The sequence below is a fragment of the Phyllopteryx taeniolatus genome, chromosome 18 (assembly GCF_024500385.1).
Source record: "Phyllopteryx taeniolatus isolate TA_2022b chromosome 18, UOR_Ptae_1.2, whole genome shotgun sequence".
In the NCBI taxonomy this organism is placed as follows: Eukaryota; Metazoa; Chordata; class Actinopteri; order Syngnathiformes; family Syngnathidae; genus Phyllopteryx; species Phyllopteryx taeniolatus.
Window position 1 is genome coordinate 16,065,855 of NC_084519.1, and position 23,012 is coordinate 16,088,866.

General features: G+C 43.2%; 1 protein-coding gene across 5 annotated transcripts; it reads left to right on the top strand.

Moving 5' to 3' along the window:
• Positions 1 to 9,754: 9,754 nt before the first annotated feature.
• tmem63a (transmembrane protein 63A) lies at positions 9,755 to 21,578 on the top strand. 5 transcript variants are annotated; one of them, XM_061753734.1, is made up of 25 exons: positions 9,767 to 9,988; positions 11,456 to 11,653; positions 11,730 to 11,809; positions 12,018 to 12,096; positions 12,183 to 12,220; positions 12,300 to 12,442; positions 12,759 to 12,810; positions 13,520 to 13,628; positions 13,709 to 13,779; positions 13,863 to 13,943; positions 14,107 to 14,224; positions 15,471 to 15,604; positions 15,848 to 15,991; positions 16,357 to 16,510; positions 16,577 to 16,683; positions 16,757 to 16,843; positions 17,071 to 17,136; positions 17,280 to 17,442; positions 17,716 to 17,821; positions 18,289 to 18,456; positions 18,581 to 18,696; positions 18,771 to 18,821; positions 18,901 to 18,951; positions 20,357 to 20,430; positions 20,716 to 21,578. In XM_061753734.1, the coding sequence occupies exons 2-24, from the start codon at positions 11,483 to 11,485 to the stop codon at positions 20,411 to 20,413; spliced, it is 2,346 nt and encodes a 781-aa protein (XP_061609718.1). In that variant the 5' UTR covers positions 9,767 to 9,988; positions 11,456 to 11,482; the 3' UTR covers positions 20,414 to 20,430; positions 20,716 to 21,578. The 5 variants fall into 5 exon arrangements, with proteins under 5 accessions (XP_061609716.1, XP_061609718.1, XP_061609717.1 ...); XM_061753733.1 differs by having other exon boundaries at positions 20,357 to 21,578; XM_061753730.1 differs by adding an exon at positions 10,089 to 10,276 and having other exon boundaries at positions 9,768 to 9,988; positions 18,901 to 21,578.
• The last annotated feature ends 1,434 nt before the right edge of the window (positions 21,579 to 23,012 follow it).

Here is a 23,012-nt window from a genome sequence, read left to right on the forward strand (position 1 = left end):
ATGCGACGCCCTGGGAACTCTCCCGCACGCGCGTACACACGGTAAGAAGGCGTGCAAACAACCCTGACGATCGCTACCTCGACGGGCCTCGGAGCCATGCCGCTACAAGAGGAATGAGACACCAGCCTTCATCTGAACCTTGAGATATGAGTAGGAGTGTGTGTGTGTGCGTGCGTGTGTGTGTGTGTAGCAGCCCTCTCACTCTGCTTAAGAATCCAGTCACATCTCTTGCTAGCAGGCAGGCAGTAAGGCGCTTTCACGCTGGCAGGTTTGCTTTGCTTTGCTCTAATTCCCCTTTCTTTCTCTGCGTGCGAGTGTGTGCGCGTGTGCCTGCGTGCTTGTGTGTGTGCATAAAATCTGACGCTTTTGTTGTTGTTGTTTCTTTACTTTCTGTTTGTGTGCGACACTTGTGTGTTGCCTCTCAGCAGCACTGATAAACCCACTTAGACTCCCCCCCCCCCCCCCGATCTGTTGGCTCTGGGCTGGCAGCCTCGCTGCATGGGCTAGCACACGCACACGCACACGCACACGTTTCCATACACAGAGCCTTAGCTACTAGCTGATGTGTGACGGCCTGCCACTCAAACCCAGCTCCGTTGAGACGCGGCACAAAGGAGGAGGAAAGATGACTGGGAGTGGAGGGAGGAAGAGGTGCAGAGGAGAAGGATGGGGGGGTGAAGGGTATCAGTGTCTTTCCGCTGGCTGGCTGCTAGCTGTCGCTCTCTGGCTGTCTCCTTATCTCCTTACTCTCCCCCAAGTGGCTGCTTTTGGCAGCTGAACACCACCACCCCCAACCCACCACTCAACTGCCAACCTTCTTTTCCACAGAGCACCCCCCCCCCCCCACCCCCCGTCCCCACCCCCGATCAGTTTCCTCATACCTGACCAAGTGTCACTCCTTTTTAGTCGCAGAGCCCTTCCACACAGACGACATGTAAAGTCAAGACAAAAACATGAGTGATAAGAGGCAGGAGAGAGAGCTAGAGAAGTGGTACTCAGTTCATACCTGTGCAGTCCCCCCCCCCCCCCCCCCGGCCAAGTTTAATTCTGGAACGCCGCCAGAAAGTCACATTCTGCACTTGTGAAGCTTTCATACTGTGAGTTTCTACTAGGGATGCACTGATACCGTACGTCTGTACTTGTACTCAAACTCGTAACAACTCTCTGATACTACGACACCCGATACCAGCCAGTTTATTATGCTGTTCTATCCTCCCTGAGCGTGCAGTGGATAGCAAGCATCCATCCATCCATTTTCTGTACTGCTTAGCCTCACTATGGTCGCAAACAGTTCTTCAGAAAGAGTCAACGCATGCTTGGGTCAAGCTGCTTATTGACACTCCTGTTGACCTTTACTGTAAAATAAACACACAATAAAGAGAAAGACACGTCCTCTTAGCTTCATCTCTGCTAGCTTGAATGTGTCCATGTGAGTGTGAATGGTTGTGTGTCTCTATATGTGCCGTGCGACTGACTGGTGACCAGTTGAGGGTGCAGCCCGCCTCAGCTGGGATAGGCTCCAGCACCCCGCGACCCGGAACAGGACAAGCGGTAATGAAAATGGACGGATGGATGGATGACTTCAAGACAGTATTTATGAAGCAAGAAAACATGTTCCGATGAACTGATCTGCATTCTGCACAAACTGATGCAGTCCTTTGATTGGTGGACAACGAATCCATGTGACACACATGAAATGGTGGATTGTCCTCCACTGGTGTCCTCAGTCTTCCTGTTCCGTGTTAAATTATTCGGTGGCTTACATGTCATGTCGCGATGATGTCACACGGTTTATGTAATTGATGTTATCTACAAATTACAGACAAAAGCAATATCAGGATTGAATATTCCAAACTATATGTTGAGTGAATCATGAATCAAACAGTATTGCCATGACGGAAATGTGATAAAAACTAGAGCTCCGGGGGGACAGAGTGGCCATCCGAGTTCAATTCGTCAAGTAACGAGAACAATGACTTCCAAGAAACTCTAACCTAAATCACGTCTACAATGATTCACTGTCAGGTTAGGATTATTCTGCGAATCAATCACCCGAGCAAGCATCAGCTTGGCAATTGCACCCACCCGGTGGTGCTGCCATCGAGTGGCTGAAGCTGCTACTGCGGGGAGGAAAGAACGAGGCCGAGCAACAAGACAAGAACGAGTGAGATTGTGCTGGAGGAGGAGAAGGCGCTTGCTCAGCAATATGGATCCACAGCTGGAGGTTATTGAAGACAAAGATTTCTCCATCAGCACCTCGGCGGCTGCCGATACCGCTGAGTCATCGCGACTGCCAGACACGCAATAAAAATGTCTCACTCTTCATCGCTGCGCTCATCATCACTTTCTCTGACACTCATCATCCTCGTCGTTATGACAACATAGGAGTGACCGATCAAGAGCTAACGATATTGATGTCGCACTGGCACCAAAAGTACCAGCAATTTTCTGGTTATTTGTTATTATGATGTGAAAGGCCCACTGACAGGCAAAATGGAAATTTGCATCAATGTTACGGTAAATCTTCAAAGTGCTACTTCACTCACATGTGGCAGCAACACATACGAACACAGCGTACAACTACACTCTCGCACACATACAGTATTATCAGCTACTCTGTGGGAAGGACAATAACTGCAGCTTAGTTTGGGACCTTCTCTTCCTCCTCTTCTTGCTGTCAACTGCGCTGCATTGCATGGAATTGTGGCTGCAAGAATTTGCATGCAAGGGTTCTATCCTGGTACTCTGGCTTGAAAAAAAAATTCTTTATTTTGTTTACTACTAACATGCATTTTATTCTCATTTAGGTGGACTGGACTTCCTTAAATGGCATACATTGGTACTGAGTGTATGGTATAATAAACTCCGAGACAACAAAATTAGCCTTTGCTAAATGTTAGCATTCACGATTAGCATTAGTGTGCGAGCGATTACCATTTTAGGTATATATTAAAAAATTAAAAAAAACGCTAACTACCATTCAGCTCAGTCATACATCATGATATATGCACATTACACAACTAATAGTGTCTTTAAAATCACTTAGAGACGCTCCTCTGCCATTTTTGGCAATGTTTTTCACAGTCCACGGACGCACTGTTCATCTGCAACAAATGTCTGTGCAGTATTTTTGTGGTCGACTTAGCCGAGTTAGACTATTGTTTGTTCACGGCCCTAGTTCACTTAAGACTGTTCATAGGTGTGAAGGTGAATGGTTTTCTGTCTACATGGCTGGCGATCTGTCCAGGTTGTACCCCACCTTTTAATTACAGTCAGCAGGGATCGGCACCAGTTCACCCGCAACCCTAATGAGGACAAGCACTATCAAATATGCTGCCCCCGCGACCCGACCTCGGATAAGCGGTAGAAAATGGATGGATGGATGGTTGGCAACCAAGAGGTCTAGCTTGATTAATTGATTAAGAGGTGCGTCTGAAGACTTTTGGATTGGATGATTCATTCCTTAAATGAATAAACTGAGAGTGAATTTTGCCTTCCGGAAGCCAAGTGGGAAAAGCTCGGAGCCATCAGGCTTCTCTCCAAGGCGTCAACTGCACATCTGCCCCTTGGCAAGGCCGGAATTAAGTCTCTGCAAAAAAAAAAAAAAAAAAAATGCCTTTTTCACTCTCCTTTCCTTGTTTCCACCGTCTCTCTTTCAGCTTTTAATTAAAGTGAAGCAGGGGGGCTGCTAAAAACCTGCTACTAATTACACAGCCACTGCCCCTCACGCTCGGTCTTAGCCTCTCTCTCCTGCTCGTGTTTGCTTGTTTGCGCTCTCTCCTCTGGCAACTTCCTTCCCCGGGGGCCGTGTGCTGGAGCTCGGCCAGCGGCCACCAGCACCGCCACGGGCGTTATTAACATCTGCACGCACGGGCAAAATGGCAAGAAGTGAGAATGTGCAACACACACAAAATTGTCATTCTGGGATCCTACGACACGCTCGTGGACACTTCACGCCACTTTTCCAGCCGCGTCGAGCCGCCTAATGGGTGCGAACCGTAATCGGATTTCACTCTGATACAATCACACAAGCTGATATGACGCTGCCAACTTCTCCTTCCTGTCAAATCCTGGCATCATATTACTCCAGACGCCACCAGATGGGGCTATATTTCCTTCAAATGGTGTTTTACATTTAATGCAGAGTAGTGATTTTCTAGGACAAGCTGGATCGAAAATGAATAGATGGATCGTGATTTAACAGTGACAATGTGCTGACTCCCATTTAACATGAGTTTGATTGGTGATTGATAAATTCAGAAGCTGATGTCTTATGCACCTATGATTAAAAATAAAATGAAGTTACTTATTACGGTTGAATGATGGTGACAGTTTTACTCTGGATTTAATGTATTATATTTCCATTATTTTCTATACAAAAAACTGGTTTGCACTCTGAACAAATCATATTGTGGTCTACCGCAAAGGCTCCACTGTACTGCAACCCCAACAACATTGTGGTTCCTGTCACCGCTGTTTTTTTTTTTTTTTTACAGTGTACAGGCAAGTCTGCATTTCAAGTTGACCGCCTTCAGTGTAGTACAACATTGTGCCGCAACATTCCGGCCAGCACTGAGGTCTACTGGAACCCCCAAGCTCCAGTAATAGTTTTCGTTCCCACAGTGCAGAGAGAATAAACAGTATGCCTGCGAGTATCGTTGTGTCTTCTGTTTGTATGTGTTGCTGCCCCTTGTGTGTTAAAGCAGCAGTAGATTGAAGATTTATAATTGCCATTCAATTTATGCAGATTTCCGTTAGCTCACGTTTCGCATTATACTGCGTGTTAGTAGTATGCTAGCGATTGTCCGTTGAAGATTTTGGTGTTCAAATTCTTTTTTGTTGTACGCGTCAGTTTTACAGTAAACTTAACTCAGAGTGACAGACAGCCTGAAGCAAACATGTTTTGCCTCCTTTTTGGATAACTGTGCCAGCGACTGTGAGGACAGGTGCTAAAGAATATTTTGGTCTTTTAAAAATGTGTTTAAAGTGTGTGGGAAGGGTAAAACTTTGATATAGTTTGGCTGGGTCTGGAACGTATCCCGGCGATAAACTAGGGTTCCTAAGTTAACTCAGGTGTGAGTTATAGAGAAGAGAGCGAGCACATCGAGATATGCAGATAAAGTCGCTGGACTGCAGGAGTGGGTGGGACTTTGATGCCCTGCCGCAATCAAGCCTTTGTCACCATCTGGACGCCATTTTAAAACCATCAGCTCTGGCTCCCTCTTGTAAACAAGGGCGCGACCCAAAACGGGCCGCCCTCACAAAACGGACTCTTTCTAGCAGCTGCAGACCCCCACGACCCACCCCGAAATGGCTGATGTTGAAGAGCGAGGATCACAGCCAAAGGGGGCTGAAAATGCATCCAGCAATGCAAGTTAAGTCGTAATTTAACCAGACTACGCTGGCGAATAGTTCAATGACTTGGAAGTAAAGGGTGTGTGTGATTCACTTACATACACTCACTGGCCAAATCATTAATTAGTTACACCTCAAAATTTACAGAGATTTAAAAAAACATAAAACAACAAACATCTTGCTGGCGCTACAATCCTCTTCTACTGATTCTCTTTAGATTGTACAGGTGTGCCTAATAAAGTGGCCAGTACACCGCCATTGGAGTCAGGTCAACCTCGAGATTTCCCATTGTTACGTCTATTCTTTTAAATATACCTTTAACTTGCGCTCACATTAGCATAAAGACAAACGGAATTATGAATGGCAGATTATTGAGAATTAGTATGCGTTTACATGGGTGGAGGGCAAAGATAAAAGCGATGGGGTTTGTGACAGTGAAGGAGTCGTGTCAGGGGTGTGTGTGTGTGAAACAGTTGATCTGATGCAAAGTTCACTCACATGCACAGAGAAATTGCACACACACACACACACACACGCACACAACTGTATGGGGCTCCTGGGATAATGACATGGAAATGATATGATAATTCTATGCTAATCTGGCAACATTATTCTGCCCACTGGGGACGGCTGAGGAACTTGCCAGAAACTGTGCACACGCACACGCACACGCACTCACACACAGCAGAGTTGGTTAAAGTGATGTCAAAATATCGACAAAGGAAGTGTACAATAGTGATACAAACTTTTGCAAAACCTATGGGTAAAAAAAAAAAAAAAAAGATGAAATTAAACTTTTGGTCACATGAACTGTGATGACAAATTGCGTTTATAATTATGAATTACATATCTACAGGCGATTTTAGATGGTTTTTTTCAAGCAATGGAAAGCTCGAAAAAAAAAAAAGCATTGAGACTGATTTACGACAGAAATGACATTGAGAGCAACAGCGCCCCTTTCTGGATGAACAGCATACCTACAGCATTTACACCGTTTAAATTTGGGAACAAAATTTTCATTCAAAATAACATCTTGGTTGAAGTGGGGTTTCTTACCAATTTTTTTACATATTTTCCTGTTTTAAAGATGTGAGAGACCCACACAAGATTGGGGGCAAAAAAGTCATTATCATGTATATATTTTTCATTGCCTTTCAAGGTTTAAAAAATATACTTTCAGCAGTTTATTGAACGGGACAAATGGTCAGACACGCGAATCCAAAATGAAAATACTTGCAAGGAGCATTGGGAAGCATTGTAACACTGAACTAATCGCGTGGTAAATGGCGCCTGACGTCACTCACTAGGCCACACCCTTTAAAGGCACACGTAAACACACAAACACTACAATGACTGTGTGACTTTTGTGTGTAACAGTCCGTGTGGAGAAATAATCAGCGCAAAAGCCAGCAGTATAAAAATACAATTGTAGTATGGAAAAATCCGCAATACAATGAAGCAGCAAACAATGAAGCGCAATATGGCGAGGGACGACTGTATTTCTTTACATTATTTTATTATGTTTTTACAATACAGTGCTATTTTTGCTATTAAAAACATAACAAAACAAAAGTTTTTGGTCCGGCTGGAACTGATCAATGGCATTTAAAGTCATTTCAGTGGGGAAAATGTATTTGATATACAGTACGAGTAAATTGAGTTACAAGCTTAGTCAGGGAACAAATTAAATTCATAAGTCAAGGTACCACTGTATTTAATACAAAGCAACTGTGATAATGTCCACAAACTTTTAAGGGGGCTACTGTAAGTGTTTGTTAAAACATCCTTACATTAAAATGAATGATAATGATGGTATACAAATAAAGCTGTGTATTAAGTCAATCAAATCCAAATCCATCTTTTGCCAGGAAGGTGTCATCCCTTCCCTCCTTCTGACTGTCGACGTTTTCCCTGCCTGTCCCCTCCCCAAGTGGCCGTGATTGACAGGTGGGCTATATCCACGCAATATCACCCAGCACACGTTCCTATTCCCTCCTGGAGGCTTCATCCGCTGGTCAAATTAACCTTCCATGCCAAGGGGAGGGGAGCGACGCTGGGGGGGCTGCGTGGGCCAATCAGCAGGTGATTAGGCCGGGGGCGGGCAGGGTGAGGGGTCACCGCAATGGGGCCATCGCAAGCCTGATTGGTTTCAATCAGCGGCTGGTCGGGAGGACAGCTGGGAGCTGAGCCGCGGCGAGCGCTAATCAACGTGTCCCACAGTGAGGCATGAACGCTCATACACACACACACACACACACTGGTGTACACACAGCCACATCATGAACATCAGTTTGAGTACACATTGACACAGGACAGGAAAGACACAAACACACAGCAGGCAGAAATGAACAGTCCAGGCGGAAGCCTACGAACAACCACCTCATGGGAATCTGCAGGGGGAAACAATGCGCAACCGCACGATGTTACAGTAAATTGAATGACTAATTGCATTGGCTTCATTAATGTGACCGTCCGATCGGCGCCCGTGACATTGCTTAGCGATGCTTGGTCCCACACAAAATCACTACCCGTTCCCCCGATTGCCTCCGATGTGGACCCGACCGCATTCTGCCCGCTGTGTCGTATGCCGTGCTAATTCCAGCCCAGATCTCGGTCGACTGATGTAATGACTGATGAGGCCGACCAGCCAAGTCACAAACATCTCATTTTGGCCTTCTGCTGCTTTTGTTGCACGAGGCTCGATGTTACGGAACAGCGGCGGTCACATGAGACGAAATGTGTTTTTAAAATAGTCCCCATCGCGTCACGCTTCCGTCTGTGAAAAGAATTATGTATTTGCATCTAACAGTACTTCAAAGTTCTGCTGTTTGACATCACTATCTCGCACAGCATGACAGCTTGCATCCCTCTCGTGAGGAACCTCTAATGTAATAATCTAATCTAACTAATGTTAAAATATGACTTTGGCGCTATCCTGATGCTAAGAAAAAACATGTTAAAGTGAAGGGAGGAGGTTCATTTAGTCACGCCATAGCTCCTTCTAATAGAAAACGAGTGCTTTGCTGTTATCTTGTGGCATCTGTCAGTAATTATTGGGGCGGGGGGGGTGGGGGGGTGTCAATTACTTGCAGATTTTCACTAATCACTTCAAGGTTCGGTCCCTCAGAACACTTCACGCATACTGACAATCGGTCCTAATTTAAGAATATTTTCCTCTCTTCCAATCAAAGTCAGCAGAGGCTCAATTATTGGATGTGTTCCAAAGATTATCCTGAGCGATTATCCTGTGGTGTGGGGTTTGTTCAAAGTGATTTTTCCTCCCAGAGACGACAATCGTGAATGTTAAACTGTAAAGTGAATTCCGAGATTAGTTTCCAAATACATTACTACATGTTTGAAAATCATTTGTGAAAATGTGTAGAGACTAAAAACTATGTACTAGTGGTACTGAATTGTGGCGCTATAGCATTTAACTGTTTTTCACCATTTTTGGGGGGGTCTTTGCTAAAACAGGGCCCTGTGACTATTCCCTTCGGGGAGGGGGAACATTTTCTAAAAGTCCAACTTGACAGCCGGCGTGTGAACAAGGGCTATGCACTGGCGTGGCTACTTTAGAGTGCCTCGTTGTGCCGTGGAAATGCCCCGCGACGACCCCGTGGGATAGATTCCAGCCACTGGAGGCTTTAAGCAGATATATTTCTCAAACATGTGGTTACGTATAGGCAGAAGAAAAATGCAAGACAAAGTAGTATCCATTTTTCCAGGTCGTAGTACTGGTATTTGATTGACATTTGTCAATTGAGCGGGGTGTCGTTTCAGCGGATTCAGCGGACACGCCCACAGTGTTGAACGTCTTGATTTTTCCCGATTTTCAAGCCTCATTGATTTTTTAAATCATTCAAATTTGGCAGGATTTTGAACAACACTCTGTAGTGAGTCACATTTCGAAACTTCAATATTTCTGATGACATCATCACAGAGGTTGTGTGATAGATAGAACACCCACTAACATTACGACACTGATGTCAGTGTATAAGATGCTACAAGCGTGTGGAAAGATTTTCCCAAAAATGAGACCACTTACAAAATATGCAAGTCTATCTTCAAATACAATAAAAGCACAAGTGAAATAAAACAGTTCAATTTTTAAAACATATGGGAGCCTGACGACGATATCCCGTTTTACAACACACTATGCCATGGGAAAATTTTTTAAAATAAATCTCCCAGAATATTACAAAAAATCTCTCGTGGTTCAAGCAGAAATTTGAGTTACGAAAGTGAAGGGAGAGAGAAACAAAGACAAAAGACAAAGCACTAATTGTAAACAGGATGAGAGAAGTAAATCATTACATTATCTACAACAATGAAACATTAAATATGAGTATGCTTTCTGAAATCACATGACATGACACAGCTCTGCTTACAACTGTCGACTGTCTGCGCATGCGCGGAACATGTCTCGCGCGCGCGCGTGGGGTTGCACACAGACTTTCGCACAAGTGGGCGTCTTCGCGGCTTTAAAAAGTTGACTTTGCGGCTAATCGACCGGCGCAAACACAACACAGCAGGGCGGGCCACGTAAGCAAACACGCCGTGCGTCTCCCTTTCGAACAGGCTGCTCAACTTTGTGGATGGCGGATGTTGTTCACGGTGGTGACTTGTCAGTGAGGTAGGAAAAGTTCTGCGGCGACGTCTCCGGTTCCGCATTCGCTACTTTTCACCCCACAACTAGTGAGTTAGTGTTTTTTTTGTTTTTTCTTTTTGCTTAGGGCCAGGTGTCATTAGCGCTAAAAGAAAAAAAAAAAGTAAGCAAAAGTATTTCACTCCAAAAAAAAAAAAAAATGGCGGACGCGTCTGTCATTTGGATTTACAAGTGTCACTCGTCGACTTAAAGGCCAACTCCAGATGTTAGACGGAGCCGCGCTGCAGAACCCGTGACTTCGACCGCGGCGTGCGGGTCAGTTGATTTGAGTTTCACACACGCGCAGAGCAACGTGCGTGACAAAACCCCGTGGTCAGAGTTTGGAACTTGGGAAGCAAAACATTGGGACGTTATACCTGTCTATCTGTCTATCTAGCTATCTATTGTAGCCAGAGGTGGCAAAAGCGCTCACACTCTCAAGTCTAGAGTGCAGTAGAGTGGACCCCGCATAATCACGGTTTGACACCCGTGGATTTACGGGTTTGGATTTTTTTTTTTCTTTCTATTTTGAATTCTTTGTAAATTATGGGTGGCGACGCAACCCCTGTTTTTTATTGGAAAATTCTTAGTAGCGGTCCCTGCTTATTGAAAAAACAAACAACAACAAAAAAGATTGCACAACCAATAATAGATACCAATAAATGTAGCGAGCAGAATCAAGATTTATGTAATTGAGTCAAAGAAGTGCTTCTTCTTAACAAAAATACACAAGTAAGATAACAAGTATGTTTTATTTAAAACTACTCTGACATTGGTTACTTAAGTGAATTAAGTTAAATAAACGTAACGGGGGAGCCTAAACGTAGCACGTTACTATCCGCCTCTGTTGATAACTGCACAATGGAACAAAAAACTTCTCTCCATACAAAACAGGTTGCCTCTTATTTATCATATGGTGCTTTTACTAAAAAAATAAATAAATAATAATAATATAAAAAAAGAAATCACATGACATATCGTATGTTGTTTGACTTTTATGCAATCTAAGCTGTGTGACAGACATGCTAACCACTTGGTCACACTGAAAAAAACACCTGGGGCATAAATATAAAACAATCAAATGGAAAAAAAAAAAAAAAAAACCTGTAACTGAGCGTGCTGTTGTTGAACTATTTTGATACTATTATTGTGTCGGCAAAAGATCACAGTAATGTGTTGTTATATACTTTGTTATTCCCACTCCTTTCTGTTGTGTTGGCTCATCTCTTTACACATTCATCATCTACCTGTTGTATTAATGTTGTATCTATCATATTGGAAAATGTCAGTGTCCTATCTAAATGTTAGGGGGGAAATTGTCTAAAGAGAAAAACAAAAAATATTACCATTTGGAGGTGCATCCTTTTCATTGCACTTGCCAAGGTGCAAAATTTCCTATGCTTATACAAAAAAAAAAAAAAGGACTAATTCTCAGATGTATGTCATTGCATACAGACAAAAACTGCCAGTTCCCCCGCAGTAATGTCATCTTGGTGGTGGGAGCAGTGGTCCCCCGTGGGCCCGAACAGCACCATTGGTTCTAGCGGCCCCGATGACAAGACCTGCTTCAACAGCACGCAGAATACCGTCCTGAATGGAGTCAACTTTGGTGGAGTGCCTGTTGTGCTGCTGCTCAACTTTAGTGTCTTTTTGGTACGAGCTCTTGTTTGTCGACAGTTAAAGTAAAAGGTGTGCCAGATGGACGGACTTTTATCTTTTGGTCCTACAGGTGTTGCTGATCCTGTTCTCGGTTATACGGAGGAAGTTCTGGGACTATGGACGTTTGGCGCTGGTTGCAGACAACGAAGGGTTGGTTTTGAATTAGACTCTGGTTTTGGGTTTGCCAAAATGTTGGCTAAAGCCATTTTTGGTATTTGTGGACAAGAAGCAGACATTCTGGAGCAGATTGTTGATCTTGCGAAATGTTCAGGCTTTCTTGCGTCGTAGCAAATTAATTTCATGTCGAGGTTGGATATATTTTGTGTAAGGAATTGAGTTGCTAAGCTTTGTGTTTTAGGTTCACCGAGTCGACAGGCCATCGTTACAGACACATGTCGTCTTGTGTGTCCAGTGGGGATGACCTCGAGTATGAAATGGTTTGTTGAATGATAAAATTATTAATGACGATCGGGCGAAGGAATTTGTCACAATCTGAACATCTATTATATGTCTCTCACTTAAGGGCTTCTGTTCTTGGCTACCCTTCATCCTCAGAATGGAGTGAGTGTGATTTGTCAACATCTGCTTTGTGGTTGAGTGCCGATCCACTTGAAATCACGTCTCCATTTGTATTTTTCAGCGACGAAAAAATAAAAGCCAGATGCGGCACAGACGCTGTTCACTACCTGTCCTTCCAGCGTCATTTGATCATCCTGCTGCTGATCATTACGGTCACCTCCCTCTCAATCATACTGCCGGTCAACCTGACGGGTGACCTGCTGGGTGAGCTTTGGTGCTTCGTATTTTTCAGTTTGTTTCACTTTAAGTATATAACCTGTTCATTGTGGACAAAATGGGCTCTACCAGATTCACTTCCCCCAAACTCCAAATTCACTTGCAAAGTCTAAGATTCCCTTTATTGTTGCTTCTCCTTTTTGCCGACGTCGGTTTAAAAGGGGCCATTATGTAAACACATTTTACAACAACTCACAGCTTAATGGCAAATGTTACAGCTGAAAAAGGTGGGGTGTGGACAACAAAATAAATAAATCAATGACTCTCTCTTAGCATATTTTTCCATCCTAATTATGTCTTTCAGGCAACAAGCCACAGAGTTTTGGAAGGACGACTATTGGGAATCTTCAAAAGGGGTAATAAACAGCAACATGGAAGCAAAAGAAACTGTGATTAGAATACAGTAGCACAACTGTAAAAAGTCTTAGGCCGCCACTAGATTTATCGCTTTAATGGTCATTACAGGGGTCCTTGATTTCCACCAGTCCCAACATATGAGGTTATGAAGGTGCGCAATGACGTAGCAATAAGTCGTCATGCGGCATAAGAAGGCATGTGCCGTGTTTTAGTTTTTCGTTAAGTTTCATGTTTAAGGATTCAAAGTGAATTTTCATACAAATATTTTGTGTAATTATGACTTTACTATTTCGTTAGCGTAGGTTGGTGATGGAAAACGGCTCCCTCCGATTTGTATACATATTAGGGTTACGTTGCCTCCGTAGGAATTGAACTCTACTGTTAACCAACCCTATACATGGATACTTGTGGTGTTCTCCAAGGTGCTATACTAGGCCCACAGATGTTTACATTAAATGTTACAATTACTTGCTGTAACAGTAGAAAACTGGTGGTGTTCCACAAAGCTTACCACTGAGTCCAGAGATTTGTTTGTTTTGCATACAAATGTTTCATGTAATTATGACTTCACAACTGCGTTGGCATAGTTTCGTTATAGAATGCAGTGCATTTCCATTTAGGTACACATTTGGGTTATGTTGCTACTGTGGAACGAACTGCACAAACACTACCGGCTGTGTTTTAAGAGTGTTTTATATTTTTCCCCAGAGACAACTGGTTGTGGCTTCACACTGTGTTTGCCGTCCTCTATCTTGCCCTCACTGTCGTTGTGTTGCGACACCATACGTCGCAAATGAAAGGCATGGGTCAAGACACAGTGAGTTTTTGCCTAATCTCAAATCTTAATTTGACACTTAAGAGGCATTTGTGCTTGACAGTAATCTGCTGTGTTTGCAGCCCAAAAACACCTTGTTTGTGACTTCAGTCCCTAAAACAGCCAAAGAGGACGACCTAAAGACTCATTTCGCGTGAGTGGACTGAATGGAGTTTGCATGACACTTGCATGGTTGCTTCCTTCACTGTTCGTATTGTTTGCTGTGCTTTTGTACAGAGAGGCATACCCCACCTGCCAAGTGTGTGCGGTCAACATTGCCTATGACGTGGCTAAGCTCATGCACCTTGATAAGGAAAGGTAAGACTAAGAGGTTTCTACATTCAAATGTCTAAAAACAGCTACACCACTCTGACATGCCTCATAAATGTGATCTGAAACATTTGTTCAGGGATTAAAAAAAAAAAAAAAACACAATTCAATGCAGGGTGTGACAAATATGCCACGGTGTTTTTCACCCTAGGGTTCGAGCTGGAAAAAACCTGCGTTACTACGAGCGCGTCCTGGAGAAGACGGGCCAGCGGGAAACCATATACCCCAGACTGTGCGGTTACCTCTGTTGCTGTGCCAAATGTGACAAGGTAAGGATGGACAAGACGACTTCACGTTGTCATGAAAGGCGTCCTATCAGGTTGCCTTTAATATTTTGGCCGAGGTTAAAAAAAAATACACTCTTATTGGATGCGAACTTCATGCAAGTAGTGTTTCCCCGCTATATTGCGGTTCATCATTCGCATCCTTGATATATCGTTTTTGTGATAAGTGATCGTTTTTTTTAATGAGTTTTTACAGTATACTTACTGTAATGCCCCCACATGTGGAAGATAAAAGCTACAGTCACTGTTGCACTTTTTAGCTGTTTATTAAATGCCGTAAAAACACCAAAACACTCGCACAGAAGCTGCTGTCGGCCATAGCTCTTGCCCAGACGCTCAAGCAGACTCTACAACCACCCCACCAGGAACCGCCTCTTAAAGGAACACACAGACACTACAATATGTACAGTATTTTCTATACCGGTTCACGCTTTGCTTGCAATTTTTTTGTTTTTTTTGCATTCAAATACATTAAATGTTTTTAGAAAGTTTGTTTTATTATGTTTAAATGTGTTTGAAGGCTGAAAAAATAATAAGAATTGTCTTTCTATATTATATTCTTACCAGTGGGTCAGGAATGTATCCATGAGATAAACGGGGGTTCACTGTCGTTTGAATGAAACCGGAACTGTCAGGTTACAGTACAGCATTGCATGTATATTTCTGTCATTGTCTGAACGTCAGAAGCGTCAGGCACAAAACATTTGGTCTGATTTTTGAGTCGCCCATCTGTCTTGCATACACGTGGCTTGAATGTGGAAGAAATCAGATGAAATCTGTAGGACAAGCATGTCTGTGAAAGACCCCCTGAAATGTGTCTACTCGTGTTCCAAAGTGAAACTGGCTTTGGGGGCTGAAGTTTCTTTTAAGGACCCCTGGAAATATCCCAAATGACCTCTTCGCAAACCAGACAGAAGACTTCCTGTGTCTTTTCCGGAATTGGTTCTTGAGACTTTTTTTATGAGTCGACTCGTGACAGAAATATTTCATGTTCCTAAGCTCAACTGGCTTAAGAGGCTGAATTTGCAAATTGTTCAAGAAGCGGCAACTGAGCCTCGTGCACTTGCCCTAATAAGTCTATCCAAATTTAAGACAGCGAAAGGCATATATCTGGTTTTGGAATCCTTGTCTTTCCCCAGAAATAAGCTTCAATCTGACTGTCTGTGGGGTGTGACTTTAATCCTAGGGATGAATCATTTGTACATGCTCATTCATGTGAGCCTTCCCTCAGGTGGACGCTATAGAGTACTACAACACTAAGGAAAAAGACCTCCTGGAGGAGGTGAGGCAGCAGGTGGAAGTGGTGCCACAGCGCCCCCTGGGGCTTGCCTTCGTCACCTTGCAGACAGAGGCCATGGCCAAGTTGTGAGTAATAGTTTATCTTTTTTCTTCCCACATCCGTGCCAGCTGGGAATCCATATTAGAATCTTGTCCAACGTGGTCAGCATTGCTAAGCGGCGTTAGCTGTCACAGACACCGTGTGATGTGTTTGGGCCAGGGGCCAAAATGGACTAAACTCTTTTCTGGCATAACGGGAAACCTGGGCGCCTGCCATTGTTGAAAGGTTCATCATTGTTGTCACTAACGCCTGTCCTCCATCCTCATTAGCATTCTGAAAGACTTCAACGCACTCGAATGCGGCGGCACGAGTTGCTGTTGTGGCCGACAGCGTCAGCAGTCGATCAACAGCGCAAGTCTCAAAGTGAGCAAGTGGAGGGTCAGCTCTGCACCCCATCCCAAAAACCTCTATTGGTAAGCCTACCGCAGACTTTCACACAGCGGAGCGTCGTAACTTCAAAAGAACTCGAGTGGATTTGATTTAATTAAAAATATGGATTCAGTTTCCAAAGGAAAATGGGATGAGAAGAAATAAAAATGCTCTGAATCATTTGATTTGAATTACTTTGCTTTTTTTTTTTCCCCTCAAGTGACCTTTTTCATAAGGGCAATTAATGTTGACAACAAAAGGAAATGGTCAGGATTACAATAGGGTGAATGAGGACAAGCCCCATAGAAAATGGACGGATGCATGCTTAATCTTTTAAGTACGACTTAAATGAACGAGGTTGGACTGTGTGGTGTTTAATGTTGCCTTTGGCTCTCCTCTTCCTGTCCAGGGACCATCTGTCAGTCCAGGGCTTCTCTTGGTTCATGCGCTACATGATGCTCAACTTTCTGCTTTTCTTCCTGCTCACCTTCCTCACAACGCCCACCATCATCATCAACACCATAGACAAGTTCAACGTCACCAGGCCCATCCACTATCTGAATGTACGGTCTTGAGACTCGCACACCCTTTGGGCTGCAAATCTCACCTTTTTCTTGCCTCCCCCCCAGAGCCCAATCATCAGTCAGTTCTTCCCCACGTTCCTACTGTGGAGCTTCTCCGCACTGTTGCCCACCATCGTCTACTACTCCACACTCGGGGAGGCCCACTGGAGCAGGTGTGACGCATACTGATTGGCGAGCGACGCGAAAATTGCACTTTGGATTGAATTGTTCCGCGTGCTCTTTCAGGTCCAGCGAGCAGCTGAGCATGATGCACAAGCTTTACTTCTTTCTGCTCTTCATGGTGCTCATTCTTCCCTCGCTAGGACTCACCAGGTAATTTCAATGGGCTTGCTTTAGCCATATGTTGGCGTTTCTTGAGAAGAAAAGATTAAAGTGGTTGTATAATTTTTGTATTGAATCTCATTGGCTTGTGTTAATGTTCCCTTTCTGTCATCATAGACTATATGCTGATTTAAATTGTACCCACAGAATAATAATCACTTGGGTTATAGTTTGTCAAGTTAATAACTGTACAAGTGGTTTTGTTTCTCCACTTGTAGCCTCGCCTTGTTTTTCCGCTGGCTGTTTGACAAAAAATTTCTCACAGATGGGAAGCTGAGGTTTGAGTAAGTTCCTCTCACGGTTGCACAAATCTCCTTTTTACATACACCTCCAGACTATGAATGTTCTGCACATTCTCACCACATTCTGCTTTTAATCAGACTCCAGAAAGAGCCATGATGTTTGACATATTACCTCTTTATACTAGATGTGTGTTCTTACCTGACCAAGGGGCCTTCTTCGTCAACTACGTGATCGCAGCGGCCTTGGTGGGCTCGGCCATGGATCTGATGCGGCTGCCCGGTTTGCTTCTTTACACCATCCGCCTCGCGCTCGCCCGCTCGGCCGCTGAAAGAAAATACGTCAAACAGGTTTGCGACAGGCCTGGAATGAGATCGCTTTTAGATGATTAATGCTCACAGAAATGTATCAAATTTAGTGACCAGAGACTGACTCACGTTCACGAGAAGCAAACTTATCAGATTTTTTTTGTTTGTTTTTTAGCAATGTTGTATCAACAATTGCTCTGCTTATGACTCCACTATACACACTTTTAAGGTTTTGTTTAGAAGACTAGACAGAATATATTCCAAATAAAATGTATTTGTTTCATGAGATGATGTTCTTTTTCTTTCTCTTGCCAGAACCAAGCCTTTGAGTTTGAATATGGCGCCATGTATGGCTGGATCCTGTGTGTGTTTACTGTCATCTTGGCTTACAGTGTCATTTGTCCCATTATTGTGCCTTTTGGTGAGTACTGCAGCACACTTATGCACATAGGGAATATTCCATATGCTGGCGACGTAATCAGAATTTCTACGTAATTTGGAATGAGCCGTAGTCTTATCACTAACCTACGCTAACGCAGTCGTGAAGTCATGATTACAGGAAATATTTGTCTGATAAACACAAAGATGTGTAGACTTAGTACCAAACCTTGTGGAACACCACCTGTTTTCTACTGGAACAGCAAGTAATTGTGAAATGTATGCATCATTTAAAATGTGTGGACTACATAATGTTTGTATGAAAAATGCATCAAGGCCATAAATATGAAACAATCTAACAAAATACAGATAGTACTGAACGTAGCTTTCTGTACCGTGTGACCACAAATTCTTAAGACTGCACGTCATTTGTAACTTCAAAATGTCGTAAAGAGAAGACAACCCTGTATATTGCTTGAATGTTCCAAATGGCTGTGTGACCTCCACTAGGTCTCCTATACATGACGCTGAAGCACCTGGTGGACAAGCACAACTTGTATTTTGCCTACTTGCCAACACGTCTCGACCGTCAAGTCCACCTGAAGGCTGTCAATCAAGCTCTGGCAGCACCCATCATCTGCCTAATATGGCTTTATTTCTTTTCTGTCCTCAGAACAGGTTAGTGACATGCAGGGGGTCACAACACTGGTGTCGTCCGAACAATTGTGCTTGTGGTGAAATATTAGGAACCTCTCCCAGTATAATAATAATAATAATAAACAGATCAAATGTGACATTCCAGGTTTCTTGACATCCACTTCTCTGTTTACCTTGGTGGTGCTTGTCATCACTGTCCTCATCTGCCTCAGCTACACCTTGTTTGGCCATTTCCAGTACCTCAGTCCACACAATTACGTGGTGAGTCACATTTCGTGTTTGCAGACTTGCACATTTCTTCTTCATCTCGTAACATCTCTTGTGTTCCATTACAGGTGAAGGAGGAAGATGAGGACACACCTGAGGGAGTGGAGGAAAACACCATGGTAAATGTTGTAAATACAGCCACAGTAAAGCTTCACTAATTCCTATTTATAAACAGTTTGGGGTGTTATTTTATTACAGGTTTACCTTCCCAGAGTGCTGAACCCCAAATCGTCAGCGGGAGCTTCGAAGGTGACTCAGGCCCAGCAGTCGTACGGTTCCACAGAGGGCAGCCCCAGTCCTGTAGAGGGCAGCGTCACAAAAAAAAAAAAACACAGTTTAACATCTTGTTCGTCATTCCGCTCCCTTGTGAACTAACTCAGCCATCGAAGGACACAGAAGTATGGAGAGGCAGTGTCAAAGATTAATACAGGGGAAGGGATCCCACTTGTTTGATATGAGAGAGCCATGTTTACAAGAAAGCACACTTCTGGGTCTCTGTGATTACTGGTAAAAAAAATATCCTACACAGCTTTGTTTGGGAGAAAAAGAACGGTGGATTGAATGTTTTGACAAATGATGAAACTAATGTTGCATGAGAAAAAAATAAGCGTTAATGATGCCAAAGATGTAAGCGTTTAATGATTCAAATGGACACCTGCCAATGAAAGCAACTTGTACTTCCCGTTAATAATGCACTTTCGATATCACAGACCTGTTATTTATAAACAAGTGCTGACTTGAGTTACTAGTCAAGCGGACAATTGGTGTTTTTTAAATATTTTTTAACAAAAATACTTTACCTTTTTTTTTTTTGTTTGTTTGTTTTTTTTAACCCAAAAAGTCCCTTTTTACAGTTTAGACATCCATCCAGTTTCTTTTACCGCTTATCCTCACTAGGGTCGTGGGCTGCTGGAGCCTATCCCAGCTATCTTCGGGCGGGAGGCGGGGTACATACACCCTGAAGCGGTTGCCAGCCAATCGCAGGGCACATAGAAACATACAAAAACATTCACACTTACATTCACACCTACAGGCAATTTAGAATCTTCAATCAACCTACCACGCATGTTTTTTGGATGCGGGAGGAAACCGGAGTGCCCGGAGAAAACCCACGCAGGCACGGGGAGAACACGCAAACTCCACACAGGCGGGGCTGGGATTTTATCCCCGGTCCCCAGAACTTTGAGGCAGATGTGCTAACCAGTCAGTTACCGTGCCGGCTCAGTTTAGAAATAAAAAAAAAAAAACTTTACAATTTTCAACATGAATCACTTTACATATTGTTTTATTAGTTTTTTAAACAATTTTAAAAACATTTTTGTAAGTTCAATAAAATGTTTTTTTTTTTACAGGTCAAAACATGTTATTGCACATTTCTTTAAATGTTTCATACATTCTTTTTAGTAAAAAAAAAATAATCCTTTTGATTAATTTACTTTTTTTGCAGTTTTTAACAAATTGTAACATTTTTTAAATTCCCCTTTCAGTTTAATTTTTTTTAAACTTTCCTTTTCACACTTTGAAACTGTTTTTAAAAGAAAAAAAGAACTGAACAACTATACTTTTTACCGTTTGGAAAAGTACATACTAAAACCTTTGTATTATGCTTTCACAAAATCCATTCCTTGAAGTAATGTGCGTGGTGTGTCTTCAGGGGGCGCTGTTGATCTGCAGCTGCGAAGCTTTGAAGCACTTCAATGCACAGTCTTGACTGGGGATTTAACCTTGGTATGTGGCCCGTTACTGGACAATAATAGCAGTAGCTCCGCCCCCTCACCTGATCTCTCTCCACTGTCGCCCCCTGTTGTGCTCTTGCCATTTTATCCACTTTCACCCTCTCTTTCTCATCACACGCTTCCCACCCGGGTTGACTGAGGCCTCCGCCAGTCTGTTGTCATGTAAAGACTTTCGGCTGCGCTTGATTAGCGCGGTTGTTATGCGTGGCCAGTGGAGTGCTGCGCTAACGACATATGTAGGTTAGTAGGTGACGAAGACTTTTTTTTTTTTTCCAAGGCTGCTCGACACGGATCAACGTGCTAGAATGGGACCTCACAACACTGACAGATATGCACAACAGATTGCGTCATGTATAGCTGGGTCCACAAGTACTTGGACAGTGAGTTTTTATGATTGATGCCTTTATACACCACCACCATGTGATTGAAATAAAACTACAGTGGTGCCTTGAGATATGAGTGACCCCAATACGAGCTGTCATTCAGACAATTTAAAAAAAACTAAATTTTTTGGGACTTGCAAACGCACACTTGAGATACACAACTAACTTCCCAATAAGCAGCAATAAGTCAGCTATCTTGTTTTCCAGGTTTGGTCACGTGACGTTCCACATATAGCGGATTCTTCCCCCCCCCCAAAAAAGGTGCTGTATAAGGTCACTACCAGTTGAGGTTTACTGTCAAACCAAACAAAACAAACAAAATCACGTTTATTTAAAACAATGTTGCCAAATGGCCCCGCTAGCTTAATGCTAACATATAATGGCCACGCTCGATTATCGGCGCCTTGTAAGTCTCTAAGCAACGGATTTCTGAACACCGTGAAGCAACACATATACAGAAAATATCACAATACTCACAGGCATATATTCTTTATCCTCTGTGAAAAACCAACTAATATTACTGAAGCTTACAGAGTCACTGAGAATAATGGTGGCTCCTCTGCGTTTGTTTTATACTGCCCCACGGTGGCCAAGGCGGGCACACCAGGAGGAGCACCACAATGAATTCTAGAATGAGTTCTATCATGATGCTGTGTTTAATTCTTCATATTTTTAAATTGTTGTTATTCTGTCAGTTTGAAATAAAGTACAATATTATAGAGTGCTATTTTCCCCCATTAAAAACATATTACAGAAATTGGTGTTTTTTTTGGGGGGAGGCTGGAACAGATTGATCATCATGATTGACTCCAGCTGAAAGTTTCTGTAAAAAAAATAAAATAAATGTTTTGGGCAGATTAACCAATATTCAAAACAATGGGAAAGTCCAAGCAACTCAATGAAGATCTGTGAAGGAAAATTGGAAATGTACAGCTGTTTGGGAAAGAAAAGAAAGTTCTGTCTCCAGTAAGTGAAAGGAATACTCTATTGGCTTGAGATCAGGGGGCAGACTTGGCCATTGAAGAATATTAAAATACCATCATGAAGACCAATTGAATTTTAAATGCCTGAAACATCTGCAATGAAAGCGGAACATCTTCAGATAAGTCACATATTCATTGCTTTATTTAAAATCCATTGCGGTGCTGTATAAAGACAAAATACTAAAAACCGCCGCTGTCCAAGTCCTTGGACCTAAACTGCATGTGCCGACATTTATATGTGGACGATGTGGAGGCAGCTTTCTAGAACCACACGCTGCCCGAAACACACCACCATGTCGGTGGCGCACAGCTTGATCCACACGTGGCTCCGCTAGATTTAATGAGCCTGTGAAAACCTCAGCCTAATTCAATTGCGGAACACATGAAGAAATTTGGCTCGTGGTGGAAGGACTGCTGGAGGTGGTCTAATAAGCACTGTGCAAGTTCAACTAGTTCAAAAAAAACAACAACTCCAGATTGAGTTGTGCGTAGGTGTGCAACCCAGTCCGTCCAGTTCCTTCTCAATGCATTCTTGCCATTGTTGCTGTCTGTGCTTTTGTGCGACACAGACACCATTATTGAGTCGGCTGGCCGGCTCCCTTTCAGCATTCGCTTTACCCGTCACTCCCAGGCTATTGAAGTGCGGCAAGAACAACAGTGTTCATTCATATTAAGTGCATCAAATAGAAATTAAAGCCAGTTTCGTGCGCAGGTTTCGCCCACGTGTCAGCGCCAAGATCGATGGCCATGACCCCCGAGCCAACGGGAGCGTCTGGCGGCGACGTGCGAAGTGACGCTCCCTCGCTTTTTGTGTGGCGGGATTAGTGTCGTGGCAACGCCGGTCGCCCGGGGCGGTGGGTTTCCCAGAGCGAGCGGCACCGGGACCGCTTCCAAGTTTTCTTCCTATCCTGTCCCAAGTGGGATTGGGTTTATATTTAATATATTTATACATATTTTAAAGTTTTATGAACCTCACCACACTTTTATGAATCTTAACCTCTATCATACTCTTATAAACACTTTTTATTCTCGTTAACACATGTTAAACATAAGAGTAATGCACAGTAGTACTGTATGTACACTATGTACATTTTCTTCCTTGTAATGTGTTTTAATTCATTTTCTTTTTGTTTGTTTAAAGGTTTTTAGGCAAGGAGGCATTTATTTAACCAAATGCACTGAATCCGCAATAGGTGAACCGTGACATA